This window comes from Nerophis ophidion, linkage group LG18 (assembly GCF_033978795.1).
Source record: "Nerophis ophidion isolate RoL-2023_Sa linkage group LG18, RoL_Noph_v1.0, whole genome shotgun sequence".
Lineage (NCBI taxonomy): Eukaryota > Metazoa > Chordata > Actinopteri > Syngnathiformes > Syngnathidae > Nerophis > Nerophis ophidion.
In genome coordinates, this window is record NC_084628.1 from 29336481 (window position 1) to 29354132 (window position 17652).

A 17652-nucleotide genomic window follows, 5' to 3' on the forward strand; every position below is an offset into this window, starting at 1 on the left:
ACTGTCTTGAGTTTCCAATCATTTCTACAACTCTTATTTTTGTGTGATAGAGTGATTGGAGCACATACTTGTTGGTCACACAAAACATTCATTAAGTCTGGTTCTTTTATGAATTTATTTTGGATCTACTGAAAATGTGACCAAATCTGGTGGGTCAAAAGTATACATTCAGCAACATACATGATCAATGTTGGTGATGTAGAAAAGTTACAATCAAATCAAATGAGCTTCATGGCCTCTTAACTTCATGTGAGTGATTATGATTGACAACACCTGTTGACTTAAATGAGCCCATGTAATAGGGCTCATGTGATGCAGTCATTAGACTCAGTTACAGAAGCGACAATGGGGAAGTCAAAGGAACTCAGCACAGATCTGAAAAAAACGAATCATTGACTTGAACAAGTCAGGAAAGTCACTTGGAGCCATTTCAAAGCAGCTTAAGGTCCCAAGAGCAACTGGGCAGACAATTGTTTGCAAGTATAAAGTGCATGGCACAGTTTTGTCACTGCCATGATCAGGAAGAAAATGCAATCTATCACATGCTGCGGAGAAAAAATTGGTCAGGGTGATCAAGAGTCATCCGAGAACCACCAAAAAGCTGGTCTGCAATGAATTGGAAGCTGTTGGAACACAGGTGTCAGTGTCCACAGTTAAGCCTGTTTTGCATCGCCATGGACTCAGAGGCTATCATGCAAGAAGGAAGCCATTGCTCAAGAAGCCACACCTTAAGGCTTGTCTAAAGTTTGCTGCTGATCACGTGGACAAAGATAGGATCTTCTGGAAGACAGTTCTGTGGTCAGATGAAACAAAAAATGAGCTGTTTGGCCACAATAACCAACAATATGTTTGGAGAAGAAAAGGTAAGGCCTTCAATCCCAGGAACACCTTTCCTACCGTTAAACATGGTGGTGGTAGTATTATGCTCTGGGTCTGTTTTGCTGCCAATGGAACTGGTGCTTTACAGAGAGTAAATGGGACAATGAAAAAGGAGGATTACCTCCAAATTCTTCAGGACAACCTAAAATCATCAGCCCGGAGGTTGGGTCTTGGGCGCAGTTGGGTGTTCCAACAGGACAATGACCCCAAACACACGTCAAAAGTGGTAAAAGAATGGCTAAATCAGGCTAGAATGAAGGTTTTAGAATGGCCTTTCCAAAGTCCTGACTTAAATGTGTGGACAATGCTGAAGAAACAAGTCCATGTCAGACAACCAACAAATTTAGTTGAACTGCACCAATTTTGTCAAGAGGAGTGGTCAGAAATTCAAGCAGAAGCTTGCCAGAAGCTTGTGGATGGCTACCAAAAGCGCCTTTTTGCAGTGAAACTTGCCAAGGGACATGTAAGCAAATATTAACATTGCTGTATGTACACTGCAAAAAGTCAGTGTTCAAAAACAAAATTAATAAAATACAAAAATGAGGGGTATTTTCCTTGAACTAAGCAACATTATCTGCCAATAAAACAAGAACATTTGGCTTGTCAAGACTTTCCAAAACAAGTAAAATTAGCTAATCTCAATGAACCCCAAAATACCTTAAAATAAGTATATTCTCACTAATAACTACTGCACTTTTCTTAGTAGAAAAAAAGAGACCTTTTTGCTCAATGTGTTGAAAAATATTCCTAAATAAGTAAATGCTAGAGCCATTTGTCTTGATATGCGCTTGGCATCATGATTTTTTTTTTTCATGCTTAAAGTAAGAAATGATTACTTTAAAATGTAGTTTTGTGCTTGTGAGTGTTGATGACACTGCTTTACATCAGTTGATATTCTAGTTTCAAGCATGTTTTACTCAATATAGGTCATCAAATCTCAGCCACAAGCTGTAATATCTTACTGACATCATATCGGACCAAAACCCTTAAAAGAAGTAAAACACTTTAACATAAAAATCTGCTTAGTGAGAAGAATGATCTTATCAGACAGAAAATAAGCAAATATCACCCTTATTTGAGATATTTAATCTTACTTAGATTTCAGTTTTCGCAGTGTATACTTTTGACCCAGCAGATTTGGTCACATTTTCAGTAGACCCATAATAAATTCATAAATGAACCAAACTTCATGAATGTTTTTTGTGACCAACAAGTATGTGCTCCAATCACTCTATCACAAAAAAATAAGAGTAGTAGAAATGATTGGAAACTCAAGACAGCCATGACATTATGTTATTTACAAGTGTATGTACAAACCCCGTTTCCATATGAGTTGGGAAATTGTGTTAGATGTTAATATAAACGGAATACAATGATTTGCAAATCATTTTCAACCCATATTCAGTTGAATATTCTACAAAGACAACATATTTGATGTTCAAACTGATAAACATTTTTTTTTTGTTGCAGATAATCATTAACTTTAGAATTTAATGCCAGCAACACGTGACAAAGAATTTGGGAAAGGTGGCAATAAATACTGATAAAGTTGAGGAATGCTTATCAAACACTTATTTGGAACATCCCACAGGTGTGCAGGCTAATTGGGAACAGGTGGGTGCCATGATTGGGTATAAAAACAGCTTCCCAAAAAATGCTCAGTCTTTTACAAGAAAGGATGGGGCGAGGTACACCCCTTTGTCCACAACTGCGTGAGCAAATAGTCAAACAGTTTAAGAAGAACGTTATGGATTTCAACATCTACGGTCCATAATATCATCAAAAGGTTCAGAGAATCTGGAGAAATCACTCCACGTAAGCGGCATGGCCGGAAACCAACATTGAATGACCGTGACCTTCGATCCCTCAGACGGCACTGTATCAAAAATCGACATCAATCTCTAAAGGATATCACCACATGGGCTCAGGAACACTTCAGAAAACCACTTTCACTAAATACAGTTTGTCGCTACATCTTCAAGTGCAAAGCTCTACTATGCAAAGCAAAAGCCATTTATCAACAAAATCCACAAACGCCGCCGTCTTCTCTGCGCCCGAGATCATCTAAGATGGACTGATGCAAAGTGGAAAAGTGTTCTGTGGTCTGACGAGTCCACATTTCAAATTGTTTTTGGAAATATTTGACATTGTGTCATCCGGACCAAAGGGGAAGCGAACCATCCAAACTGTTTTCGATGCAAAGTTCAACAGCCAATATCTGTGATGGTATGGGGGTGCATTAGTGCCCAAGGCATGGGTAACTTACACATCTGTTAAGGCACCATTAATGCTGACAGGTACATACAGGTTTTGGAACAACATATGCTGCTGTTTAAGCGCCGTCTTTTTCATGGACGCCCCTGCTTATTTCAGCAAGACAATGCCAAGCCCCATTCAGCACGTGTTACAACAGCGTGGCTTCGTAAAAAAAAGAGTGCGGGTACTTTCCTGGCCCGCCTGCAGTCCAGACCTGTCTCCCATTAAAAATGTGTGGCGCATTATGAAGCATAAAATACGACAGCGAGACCCCGGACTGTTGAACGACTGAAGCTCTACATAAAACAGGAATGGGAAAGAATTCCACTTTCAAAGCTTCAACATTAGTTTTCTCAGTTCCCAAACGTTTTTTGAGTGTTGTTAAAAGAAAAGGTGATGTAACACAGTGGTGAACATGCCCTTTCCCAACTACTTTGGCACGTGTTGCAGCCATGAAATTCCATGTTAATTATTATTTGCAAAAAAAAAATAAAGTTTGAGTTTGAACATCAAATTTGTTGTCTTTGAATTGAATATGGGTTGAAAAGGTTTTGCAAATCATTTTATTCCTTTTATATTTACATCTAACACAATTTCCCAACGCATATGGAAACAGGGTTTGTAAACTTTTGACCATGACTGTATGTGATGTGATTGTGAATGATGGGCAGCATTCCCCAAAAAGTGTTGTTCCCCTTTAAGGTTTTTCCTGCAAGACATTAGATACTGTAAGGGCAGTAAAGGAAGAGACACACGCGTCCATAAAAGGGTTGAAAGGATGTAATCTTCTTACCTAACTTTGTTTTCCTCATTGATGAAGCAATGCTGATGAGACACCGACATGCTCAAAAAATTTTTTTTTTAAATTCAACACAAAGTACCCCGATAAATACAACACATTTGGAAAGAGTAATGGTGGGTAAATGTCAAATACATGATCAGGTGGAAGAGTGTGAATGCCTACAAAATCAGGAATGACACATTTCTTCCTGTAGAACAGAAAGGCCCTGGTCAAGCATCGTGATGCCAAAAGGGTTTTCATGCCTTCAGATCCATGAGCTCTACATCAAAACTAATGCAAACACTAAACTCAACAGTCCTGATTGTAACAATGCAGTCTCACACGGTTTCCTGTAGAATCGCTCAAAACTCCTGTTGCATTGGCGCGTCCCCAAATGTCGCGCGTTAATACTTGTTGTGCCACTCGCACTGGCCCACGCTGACCTCCTCGAGGTCCAGGTTTTTCCGGGACTTGTAGATAAACTCTCCGATGGCGACGAAAACGGAAAGGACGAGTCCGGCCGCCAGCACGATGAAGATGCCCCCGATGTTCTCCACGCCCAGAGCGCTGGCCTCTTTGCTGTCCTCCTCGGGACAGCCGTTGCCCCGCCACCATTTCTCCTTCATCATGTGCAGCTTGCCTTCTTCCTGGAGTTGCAGGATGGCGATGGTCACTTTGTCTCTGTAAGGGGAACCTGGACAAAGGAACACAAAGGGGGGGTAAGAATGGTTCACACCACTAGATGTTATCGCAGTCCCCTACCAATCGGAGTGCCCACGCCGTAGCCCTTTGAGTCTATTAGACCTCCGATCTGCGTGAGGTTGCAGTTGCGTTGGCTGATGTACTCGATACTCGTGGACTCCATCAGCAGGGCGTAGTCGGTGGTGAGGACCCGCTGGATCCCCTCACGGTTGTTCTTCACCAAGGCGGTGTTTTTTCTGCTGCTCATGAAGGCCCACATCTTCTCGTAGGTGGAGATCTTGGATTTCTGTTGAAACACAAGCCTTAGCTCATGGTTTCCGGACAGATCTGGTCATTATGTACAAAACCCAAAACCAGGGAAGTTGTCAGGTTGTGTAAATAGTAAATAAAAAGAGAATACAATGATTTGCAAATCCTTTTCAACTTAAATTCAATTGAATAGACTGCAAAGACAAAATATTTAACGTTCGAACTGGTAAACTTTGTTATTTTTTGCAAATATTTGCTCATTTGGAATTTGATGCCTGCAACATGTTTCAAAAAAGCTGGCACAAGTGGCAAAAGAGACTTGAGAAAGTTGAGGAATGCTCATCAAACACTTATTTGGAACATCCCACGGGTGAACAGGATAATTGGGAACAGGTGGGTGCCATGATTGGGTGTAAAAGCAGCTTCCATGAAATGCTCAGTCATTCACAAACAAGGATGGGGCGAGGGTCACCACTTTGTCAACAAATGCCTGAGCAAATTGTCGAACAGTTTAAGAACTACATTTCTCAACGAGCTATTACAAGGAATTTAGGGATTTCACCATCTACGCTCCGTAATATCCTCAAAAGTTTCAGAGAATCTGGAAAAAATCACTGCATGTAAGCAGCATGCCTGTGCACCTTGGATCCTTCAGGCGGTACTGCATCAAAAATTGACATTAGTGTTTAAAGGATATCACCACATGGGCTCAGCAACACTTCAGAAAACCACTGTCAGTTATGACAGTTGATGGTTACATCTGTAAGTGCAATTTAAAATTATACTATGCAAAGCCAAAGCCATTTATCAACAACACCCAGAAACGCCACCGTCTTCGCTGGGCCCAAGCTCATCTAAGATGGACTGATGCAAAGTGGAAAAATGTTCTGTGGTCTGACAAATCCACATTGCAAATTGTTTTTGGAAACTGTGGAAGTCGTCTCTTCCGGATCAAAGAGGAAAAGAACCATCCGGACTGATCTAGGCGCAAAGTTCTAAAGCCAGCATCTGTGATGGTATGGGGGTGTATTAGTGCCCAAAGCATGGGTAACTTACACATCTGTGAAGGCACCATTAATGCTGAATGGTCCATACAGGTTTTGGAGCAACGGTATCATGGACGCGCCTGCTTATTTCAGCAAGACAATGCCAAGCCACGTGTCACAACAGCATGGCTTCATACTAAACAAGTGTAGGTACTAGACTGGCCTGTCTGTAGTCCAGACCTGTCTCCCATTAAAAATGTGTGGCGCAATCTGAAGCCTGAAATAGGACAATGGAGACCCCGGACTGTTAAACAACTTAAGCTGTACATCAAGCAGGACTGGGAAAGAATTCCCCGTGAAAAGCTTCAAAACTTGGTCTCTTCAGTTCCCAAACGTTTACTGAGTGTTGTTAAAAGCAAAGGCCATGTAACACAGTGGTAAAAAAACCCCTGCGCCAACTTTTTGGTAATGTGTTGCTGCCATTAAATCCCAAATTTGTTATTATTCGCAAAAAGTTTGCAAAGTTTCTCAGTGTGAAAATTAAATATCTTGTCTTTGCATTCTACTCAATTGAATATACGTTGAAAAGGATTTACAAATCTTTGTATTCGATTTTTATTTACCATTTACACAATGTTCCAACTTAACTGGTTTTGGGTTTTGTACCAAGAATGGAGGCAACATGAAAGGACAAGTTGTTGAATGGAGAATTTTCCTGGCCTACAACGTCTGCTGGAAATTCTTTAGACAGTTTTTGTAGAATTCCGCTAAGAACCAAGTCAATGGCTGTCAAAAGTGGCAGTATTATGTTAATTGGGCGCTAGCTAGCTCGGGGAATCAAGGTGGACCAGAACTGCCCCAATTAATTAAAAGGTTTTGGACTGTAGAAACAGTCAAACCAAGTCCACAACTTATGAGTTCCTGGTCTATGGAGTTTTTGTATTGCATATGAATGTATGTTTAGTTTAGTTTAGTTTATTAGGAATCCCCATTAGTCTAAACCGCAGTGGAGACTATTCTTCCTGGGGTCCAGAATATACGTAATGTGTGTGTGTATATGTGTGGTTCGTAAACCTCTACCCTATGTCATAACTTTGATTAGGATGCATGGTCCTTTGCAAAACTGGTAAGGCTGTTTAGTACACTTGCCTAGTCAATTCCCAGTCAGGGCATATCTGCACTCTGACAATTACCTTAAAGAAAGTCATAGTGGAGCCGTCTCTTACGGCGCCATACTCTATTTTGGTTTGCTTGGCCAAGTCGTCGGCGGAGTCGATGGGCGAGTCCATCCTCTCCACGGTGAGAAAGGCAGCCAAGTTTGCAGTGTAGGACGATATGATGATCAGTGTAAAGAACCACCAGATTCCACCGACAATCCTCGTGGAAAGGGCCTTGGGCATCAATTCAGACCCTGGAAGACGCCACAAACATGAATTGGCGATGGAACAACTGTTCGACGACACGCATCTCAAAAAGCTAACCTTGCTGCATGAGTGCTCCGACGCCAAACCACACGCTGTTTATGAGTGTGAAATTGTTCTCGACCACGTCTGAGTCCGGGTTGCAGGGGTGAGGGTTGTACCACTCATAGGGAGTGAACCTGAAGGACCAAACAGAGGTCATTACAGTGGCGGTTGAAGTCGCTTGTCGCTTTGACGCAACGTTACCTGGCGATGACAAAGAGCACACAGCTCACACCCAGGCAAGCCAGCAACACGTACATCCATATGTCAGGGGACAGCGGGTTGAGGAAAGAGAAAACCCCCGGATTGGTGCCGTTGGGTTTGTGGTAGAGTATACTGATTCCCAGAGTCATGAAGGGCTTGGAGAAATCTATCACCTTCTCCCGGACGTAGGTGATGGTGAGGGGAGCCACCGCCAGATCGGCCACCTGGCAACCGGGGAAAGCATCCCTGAGAAACCCCTTCCACGGATCACTTGAACACCCTCCGGCGTGACGGCACTTACGTGGTCAATTAGCTCCCGCACCATGCCATTCCACTCCCCTTTGTCGTTCTGGGCGCCGTATTTGCCGTCTGACACCAGCTTGACTTCGTATGAGAAGCCCAGGATGTTGGAGAGCTCCTTGAGGAGGTCCAAGCAGTAGCCCTCGAAACGGTCGTTTCCATACAGCGGCTTATCAGACTTCTTGTACATCACGTAAGGGTTTTCCTGCGACGGGACATAGCAGTCAGTTTCACTGGCACATTCATCGTTCTAGGTCTAGTTTTTCTTCATGGATTCCAAGTCGTTCAAAGCACTTCATGGTTTATTGGACAACCTCTATGTTAAAGTCATACTTGCCAACCCTCCCGATTTTTCCCGGGAGACTCCCGAATTTCAGTGCCCCTCCTGAAAATCTCCCGGGGCAACCATTCTCCCGAGTTTCTCCCGAATTCCACCCCAACAACAATATCGGGGCCGTGCCTTTAGCATCCTCTCTCACCTGAAACCTTCACCCCTTAACAGCTGCATGCTGTCCAGGCGTCCACTTTTCCTCCATATAAACAGCGGGCTGGCACAGTCACATAATAATGAAGCATTGGACGGGTTTAACAATGGTCTTTACTCGGAGATGTCAAGAAATGCTGACACGTTGTATGATCTTTTAACTTGTTTAATGATAACGTTAATTTCAAGCACACACACGCATACACACACACACAAAGTGAATGCAAGGCATACTTGTTTAAAAGCCATACAGGTCACACTGAGGGTGGCTCTATAAACAACTCTAACACTGTTACTAATATGCGCCACACTGTTAACCCCCACCAAACAAGAATGACAAAATCATTTCGGTAGAATAGCCGCACTGTAACACAACATAAACACAACAGAACAAATACCCAGAACCCCTTGCAGCACTAACTCTTCCGGGATGCTACAATAACATCCACGGCTTTTGAAGCTCAGTGCACAACTGCACACACAACAAGAAGGAGACGAAGCAGAAGAACGAAGAAGAAGTACGCTTGCAAGTTCCAAAAAAATTGGAAAAAATAATTTAATTTCATCCAGGACAGCTTGAAGTTGAAGGGGTATGCTGCCTGTCCCTCAAACCCCCCAACAGTATCCCGCCCCCCGTTTCCTGAATTCGGAGGTCTAAAGGTTGGCAAGTATGGTTAAAATATCATTAAAAAATACCCAGTGGTTTTATTGATAGGAATGTGCTTAAAACGTACTTATACACACTCTGAAATCTTTTAACCAAGTTTTATTTAAAAATGAATGGATGCATAATATACTTTCTTGGCAGAAGAATCCTGCACAGGTTTCTTAAAAGCCATACCATGTTTTGTTGAAGAGTTCAAGTAAGTTTGTCTTTAATCTGTAAAGGTTTGAGATTGTTTTTCATGATACTCCTCTGACTATGGAACGATCACTCTGGTCTCAGAGAGCACAGCTCGTAAGGTTCAATGTGCACGATTGGATATCTTAATGCGTTTAAAACGAACAACACACCACGACGAGAAGTAAGTTGTTTCTTAGTGGGAAATGTATTCGTGTTAGCATGTAAGATAGCTAGCCAGCCTTTAGGCTTGCTTGACCAGGAAATGAGCAGTAGTCCGGTTCATACGTTTATCAAAGTTTTACGATCATTTCAATTTAAAACTGTAACGCTAACGGTGATTCATTGGTCTACTAGTAACCGTTACATCCCTAGTAGGGTTGTACGGTATACCGGTACTAGTATGGTATCGCGGTACTATACTCTGTTTGAAAAGTACCCGTTCCCCGTATTATTATTATTTATTTATTTTTAACGGGCATGACAATCCTGGCGCACACGTACAGAGTGCTTACAAGCAGACACGGTGTGTAGACGCATTTTGGCCCAAAAACTAAAGCTAAAAGTGAAGTTAAAACACAGAAACACCCTCAGGGAGAGATTCTTTAAGACATGGCTAGCTAGCTAACAGCTAACAACCATCTGTAGTCTGCAGTGTTTTAGTTACTTCTAATCCTCGCCTCCGTGGCGACAAATAAAGTAAGTTTCTTACATGTACCATTATCACTGAGGATGAGGAATAGTTAAACATGCTTCACTACACACCTTAGGAGGATACAATAGCTCACCGCTAACAGCAAGCTAGCACCCCTGAATGTAAACAAACGCCATGGGTGGATCTACACCTGACATCTGCTGTAATGATAATCATGTTCTACATATGTTGAATGTTTATATTCAACTTGGAGAAAGCAAATCACCAGGTTGAAGTAAATAATGGTTGAGTAGATAATAAATTAGGGAGCCTTAGTTGGACATTCGCATGTGGACTAGGTTAACTCACAAGAAGAAGCAGACTTTGGAATGCAAAAGTGATAGCCCTATCCTGTTGGTGACGCTAAAATGATGTGTATTTCTGGTCTTGCCATCCTCGTCTGGACAGAAGGGTGACATGACATATTTTACTGTTTTAATTGCTTTTACCCTTTAAAATTGTTTTTAATCATTGTTTTTATATTGTTTTTTATATTGATTTATTTTTTGTTTTTATTCAGTCATTGGTGGAGGATTATATTGTTTTTAACATGGTTGTGCAGCACTTTGGAAACGTTCTTGTTGTTTGTATGTGTTATATAAATAAAGTGGATTGGATTGGATTGGCAGTGCGGCTGGATCAAAAGAGACGTTGGAGACGCTTTACTGAACCAAACGTTGCTTTCTTAAGAGCAAGCGTCATTATACAGGACTGCAGTTCCTGGAGGAATGCCTTGTTTTCTTGACCTGAACTCCTCCAGGAACTGCAGTCCTGTATAATGACACTCGCATGCAATAAAGGAACTTTTGGTTCTCCGACATCTCTTTTGATCCAGCCGCACTGCCGTGTCACCTTTCTCTCCAGACGAGGATGACAAGACTAGAAATACATGTCAATACCAAGCGTATATAGTCGATACTACTATGATTACCTGCTCAGTGGCCTTGTGGTTAGTGTCCGCTCTGAGATCGGTGGGTGGTGACTTCAAACCCCGGCTGAGTAGTACCAAAGACTATAAAAATGGGACCCATTACCTCCCTGCTTGGCACTCAGCATCAAGGGGTGGAATTGGGGGTTAAATCACCTAAAATGATTCCCGGGCGCGTGCACCGCTGCTGCTCACTGCTCCCCTCACCTCCCAGGGGGTGATCAAGGGTGGTGGGTCAAATGCAGTGACTAATTTCGCCACACCTAAATGGTAAATGGGTTGTACTTGTATAGCGCTTTTCTATCTTTTTAAGAAGCCCAAAGCTCTTTGACAGTATTTCCACTTTCACACATTCACGGCGGGAGCTGCCATGCAAGGCCTTTACCAGGACCCACCAGTAGCAAGGGTGAAGTGTCTTGACCAAGGACACAACGGACGTGACTAGGATGGTAGAAGGTGGGGATTGAACCAGTAACCCTCAGATTGCTGGCACAGCCACTCTACCAACTTCGCCACGCCGTCCCCCCAGTGTGTGACAATCATTGGGACTTTAACTTTTAATTACATCAATATTTTTTATCGGCACAAAATCCTCTTTTTAAATTCATATTATGTTTACATACTCAGGAAATGCGTCCCTGGGCACATGAGGATTTTGAAGATGTATGATCCTGTAACTCAGTGGTTCCCAAACAGCGGCCGAGAGTCCCAAGTTAAAAAAAAAATAAAATGAAAAAAGTTTATTTTATTTTATTTTTTAATTTATTTTTATTTTTATCTGTCCTTTCTAATCTATTTTCTACCGCTTGTTACTCTCAGAGTCTCCTAGCCGCTCAGGCAAATCACATTGTCTAAAAATGCTTTTTCCAATTGATGACGTGATAACAATCTGGCCCCGGGCCAAATTATTTTACCCCAATGCGGCCCCCGGGTTAAAAAGTTTGGGGACCTCTGCTGTAACTACAAACCCCATTTCCATATGAGTTGGGAAATTGTGTTAGATGTAAATATAAACAGAATACAATGATTTGCAAATCCTTTTCAACCCATATTCAGTTGAATATGCTACAAAGACAACATATTTGATGTTCAAACTGATAAACACTTTTTTTGTTGCAAATAATCATTAACTTTAGAATTTTATGCCAGCAACACGTGACAAAGAAGTTGGGAAAGGTGGCAATAAATACTGATAAAGTTGAGAAATTCTCATCAAACACTTATTTGGAACATCCTACAGGTGTGCAGGCTAATTAGGAACAGGTGGGTGCCATGATTGGGTATAAAAGCAGCTTCCATTAAATGCAAAGCATTTCACAAACAAGGATGGGGTGAGGGTCACCAATTTGTAAGCAAATTGTCGAACAGTTTGAGAACAAATTTTCTCAACGAGCTATTGCAAGGAATTTAGGAATTTTACCATCTACGGTCCGTAAAATCATCAAAAGGTTCAGAGAATCTGGAGGAATCACTGCACGTAAGGGATGATATTACGGACTGTTGATCCCTCAGGCGGCACTGCATCAAAAACAGACATCAATGTGTAAAGGATATCACCACGTGGGGTTAGGAACACTTCATAAAACCACTGTCAGTAACTACAGTTGGTCGCTACATCTGTAAGTGCAAGTTAAAACTCTACTATGCAAAGCCAAACCCATACATCAACAATATCAAGGAACGCAGATGGCTTCGCTGGGCCCGAGCTCATCTAAGATGGACTGACGCAAAGTGGAAAAGTGTTCTGTGGTCTGACGAGTCCACATTTCAAATTATATTCTGAAACTATGGACGTGGTGTCCTCCGGAACAAAGAGGAAAATAACCATCCGGATTGTTATAGGCGCAAAGTTGAAAAGCCAGCATCTGTGATGGTATGGGGGTGTATTAGTGCCCAAGGCATGGGTAACTTACACATCCGTGCAGGCACCATTAATGCTGAATGGTCCATACAGGTTTTGGAGCAACATATGTTGTCATCCAAGCAACGTTAATATGGTCGCCCCTGCTTATTTCAGCAAGACAGTGCCAAGCTACGTGTTACAACAGCATGGTTTCATAGTGAAAGAGTGCGGGTACTTTCCTGGCCTGCCTGCAGTACAGACCTGTCTCCAGTCGAAAATGTGTAGCGCATTATGAAGCTTAAAATACGACAGCGGAGACCCCGGACTGTAGAACGACTGAAGCTCTACATAAAACAAGAATGGGAAAGAATTCCACTTTCAAAGCTTCAACAATTACTTTCCTCAGTTCCCAAACGTTTATTGAGTGTTGTTAAAAGAAAAGGTGATGTAACACAGTGGTGAACATGCCCTTTCCCAACTACTTTGGCACGTGTTGCAGCCATGAAATTCCAAGTTAATTATTATTTGCAAAAAAAAAATTAAGTTGAGTTTGAACACCAAATATCTTGTCTTTGTAGTGCATTCAACTGAATATGGGTTGAAAAGGATTTGCAAATCATTGTATTCAGTTTATATTTACATCTAACACAATTTCCCAACTCATATGGAAACGGGGTTTGTACTTGGCATCGGATCGATACCTAAATTTGTGGTCTCATCCCGAAACTAAGGTAAAGTATCAAACAACAGAAGAAAAAGTGATTATTAATTTTTAACAATACTGTAGATTGAACACGTTAAAAGAGAAATTAAGCAGATATTAATAGTAAATGAACAAGTGGATTAATAATCCCTTTTTACAGCTAGTCCTTTATAATGTAGAGAAAATAATAGAATGATAAATGACACAATATGTTACTGCATACGTCAGCAGACGAGTTAGCATTTGTTTGTTTACCTACTCAGTGGCCTAGTGGCTAGAGTGTCCGCCCTGAGATCGGTAGGTTGTGAGTCATACCAAAGACTATAAAAAAATGGGACCCATTACCTCCCTGCTTGGCACTCAGCATCAAGGGTTGGAATTGGGGGTTAAATCACCATAAATGATTCCTGAGCGTGGCACAGCTGCTGCAGAGGACAAATTTCACCACACCTAGTGTGTGTGTGACAATCATTGGTCCTTTAACTTGAACTTACTACAAAAAGACATGTCTAGTATGTTCACTATTTTATTTAAGGGCTAAATTGCAATAATAAACATATGTTTTATGTGCCCTAAGTTTTTTTTTTTTTAAATAAAACCAATAATGACATTTTTTGTGATGCCCTTTATTTAAAAAAGTGTCATAGTATCGAAATGCATTTTGGTGCCGGTACCAACATGTTGGTATCAGGACGACCCAAATCCCTAGATCAGTGGTTCTTAACCTTGTTGGAGGTACTGAACCCCACCAGTTTCATATGCGCATCCACCTAATGAGTGAAAAATAAAAACAATTTCAAATTCAAGACAAAGTTATATGATCTTTTACTGGTGTACAACCGTGCATAAACCTCACCTTGTTCAAAGAACAAAACCAACACAGTGCCTGAACTCGTAACAAATTACACACCTGCAAATCAGTTTAGGTTCTGCTGTTGCCATATTCCTAATATGCCGACAGGGAGAAGTTTTTATGTACACCATGAGTCAGGTGGGGCTTGAGTGGAGGCTCCACCGAGCCCCTGAGGCCCACTCACCGAACCCTTAGGGTTCGATTGAACCGTTGTTAAGAACTACTGCCCTAGATACTTAGTACAAACCCCGTTTCCATATGAGTTGGGAAATTGTGTTAGATGTAAATATAAACAGACTACAATGATTTGCAAATCATTTTCAACCCATATTCAGTTGAATATGCTACAAAGACAACATATATTTTTTTTTTTCCCAAGATGGCGCTGCTGTAGTGGCTGCTGTAGGCAGGAGCTCTGTGCTCTTGTGTCATCCTTTTGTGTTTCCCTCTTGTTTTCATGTGTTATTATATTTTTTTGCATTTTGGTCCGGGACCATTTGGGACTGTGTGACAAGGGGTGGCACTTTCGTGACCTCTGTGGTGCTTTTTTTGTGGACTTTTGGATCTGCCTCCCGGGAGCCTTTTGGCCATGGAGACCAGCTGCTGGGTCTCTGCTACACCAGAGTCTGTTTGGAGGGACTGGAGGAGATGCGGGTGAGGGGACAGGGCTGCGGAGCTAGCACTGAGCTACTGGGACGGAGAGGCTTCGCGGTGTCTCGACTGGGTGAGCAGGTGTCGGACACATCAGTCACCTTAGACGTTTCCTCGCTCATCCATGCGGACTGGACATTGGCCGAGAGTGGAGTCGGCTGTCTTGGTTGCTTTGTTGGGTCTGCTTCTGTCTCTGGCCATGCTCCCTCCTCCCCAGCGAACAATGTCGTGGAACACCGCAGAGGCCACCACAGTGGATATGTTTCTTTTACTTTTTATCCATAGCTGTATGTAGAAGTGTTTGATTGATTGATTGATACTTTTATTAGTAGATTGCACAGTACAGTACATATTCCGTACAATTGACCACTAAATGGTAACACCCGAATAAGTTTTTCAACTTGTTTAAGTCGGGGTCCACGTTAATCAATTCATGGTGTCTGCTTGTATCTGCTGCTTTAATGTCTTTAATGTCCTCTGTGTTCTTTGATGTTTGATGTTTCCCTCTTACACACATGTAAGAGGGATGTGTACTATGGCTATGAGTTGTTGTTGTTTTATTTATTTATTTGTTTTTTATTTTTTATTTTTTTTATTTTTTTCCCTTGGCCTCAGTCTGCACCCCCACTCCAGGGCCCAGGCTAAGACCGATTTTTTTAAATTTTATTTTAATCTTCTATTCTTTTCTTCCCCCCGCCCCACATGTTAACCTGTATGTCATCTTTTTTGTAAGGGGCGCTGGAAGCCGGCAGACCCGTCAGCGATCCTGTTCTGTCTCCCTGTAATGTTTGTCTGATCTTGAATGGGATTGGGCTGAAAATTGTAATTTTCCTGAAGGAACTCTCCTGACGGAATAAATAAAGTACTATCTATCTAATCTAATCTATTTGATGTTCAAATGGATAAAAATTTTTTTTGTGCAAATCATTAACTTTAGATTTTGATGCCAGCAACACGTGACAAAGAAGTTGGGAAAGGTGGCAAAAAATACTGATTAAGTTGAGGAATGCTCATCAAACACTTATTTGGAACATCCCACAGGTGTACAGGCTAATTGGGAACAGGTGGGTGCCATGATTGGGTATAAAAGCAGCTTCCATGAAATGCTAAGTAATTCACAAACAAGGATGGGGCGAGGGTCACCAATTTGTAAGCAAATTGTCGAGCAGTTTAAGAACAACATTTCTCAATGAGCTATTGCAAGGAGTTTAGGGATTTTACCATCTATGGTCCGTAAAATCATCAAAAAGTTCAGAGAATCTGGAGAAATCACTGCACATAAGCGATGATATTACGGACCTTTGACCCCTCAGGTGGTACTGCATCAAAAACCAACATCAGTGTGTAAAGGATATCACCACATGAGCTCAGGAACACTTCATAAAACCACTGTCACTAACTACAGTTGGTTGCTACATCTGTAAGTGCAAGATAAAACTCTATTATGCAAAGCAAAAGCCATTTATCAACACCACCTAGTAACGCCGCCGGCTAAGATGGACTGATGCAAAGTAGAAAAGTGTTCTGTGGTCTGACGAATCCACATTTCAAATTATATTTGGAAACTGTGGACGTGCTGTCCTCAGGAACAAAGAGAAAAATAACCATCCGGATTGTTATAGGCGCAAAATTCAAAAGCCAGCATCTGTGATGGTATGGGGGTGTATTAGTGCCCAAGGCATGGGTAACTTACACATCTGTGAAGGCACCATTAATGCTGAATGGTCCATACAGGTTTTGGAGCAACATATGTTGTCATCCAAGCAAAGTTATAATGGACGCCCCTGCTTATTTCAGCAAAATAATGCCAAGCCACGTGTTACAACAGCGTGGCTTCGTAGTAAAAGAGTGCGGGTACTTTCCTGGCCCGCCTGCAGTCCAGACATGTCTCCCATCGAAAATGTGTGGCGCATTATGAAGCGTAAAATACGACAGCGGAGACCCCGGACTGTTGAACGACTAAAGCTGTACATAAAGCAAGAATGGGAAAGAATTCCATTTTCAAAGCTTCAACAATTAGTTTCCTCAGTTCCCAAACGTTTATTGAGTGTTGTTAAAAGAAAAGGTGATATAACACAGTGGTGAACATGCCCTTTCCCAACTACCTCGGCACGTGTTGCAGCCATGAAATTCCGAGTTAATTAGTATTTGCGAAAAAAAAAAAAAACTTTATGAGTTTGAACATCAAATATGTTGTCTATGTAGTGCATTCAATTGAATATGGGTTGAAAAGAATGTGCAAATCATTGTATTCCGTTTATATTTACATCTAACACAATTTCCCAACTCATATGGAAACAGGGTTTGTAGTTCTTTTAAGACTTGTTTCATCGTGCCTAATCATGTATTTTTCTATAAAATACGCCAGGTTGTGACATCCTGACTGCAGAGTGTGGTTTTAGCAGTACCAGAATAGTGGTAGTACCAGAATAGTGGTGACGATGAGGGTCCTGTTGGCCATGGAGTCGGTCACGTTGGTGGACTTGTCCTTGTTGTTCTCTGTTAAATTAAGGCCGGTTTGGGAGTTCCACACGCCAATCTGTGAAGATAGAATTGACAACTGGCGATCATATCGAGCGGCGTTGTGGTCGTGATGAACACACAAAACGGGCGGGATGTCCAAAAAGGGGTGAAAAAAGCAAACCAAAACAAGTCACAACAGTTGAGAGAGCGCACACATCGGGGAGAGAGAAGGACAATTACAGAGGAGAGCCGATTAGTAAACAGTGTTACTATTCCTTTAGTCTGCTTGGGGCAGCTAAAGTACAGACCTTTTTCCACACTTTATTCAGGCGATTGTTGCCCGCGATTATCTTGCAGAAACAATAAAGAAAG

The 17652-nt window shown here is 41.8% G+C and overlaps 1 protein-coding gene across 7 annotated transcripts in view; it reads right to left on the minus strand.

Moving 5' to 3' along the window:
• Positions 1-3897: 3897 nt before the first annotated feature.
• The window catches only part of LOC133537084 (glutamate receptor ionotropic, kainate 1), a 130398-nt gene continuing 116643 nt past the window's right edge, over positions 3898-17652 (minus strand). For 6 of the 7 annotated variants that reach the window (XM_061877943.1, XM_061877941.1, XM_061877940.1 and 3 more), the window contains 8 exons: positions 17589-17630; positions 17243-17356; positions 7822-8025; positions 7521-7744; positions 7335-7453; positions 7047-7264; positions 4679-4904; positions 3898-4610 (listed from right to left, as the gene is read on the minus strand). In XM_061877943.1, coding sequence (XP_061733927.1) covers positions 4321-4610; positions 4679-4904; positions 7047-7264; positions 7335-7453; positions 7521-7744; positions 7822-8025; positions 17243-17356; positions 17589-17630 — 1437 coding nt within the window. In that variant the 3' untranslated portion in view covers positions 3898-4320. The remainder of the gene's footprint in view (positions 4611-4678; positions 4905-7046; positions 7265-7334; positions 7454-7520; positions 7745-7821; positions 8026-17242; positions 17357-17588; positions 17631-17652) is intronic. The other variant, XM_061877944.1, reaches the window with a different exon arrangement.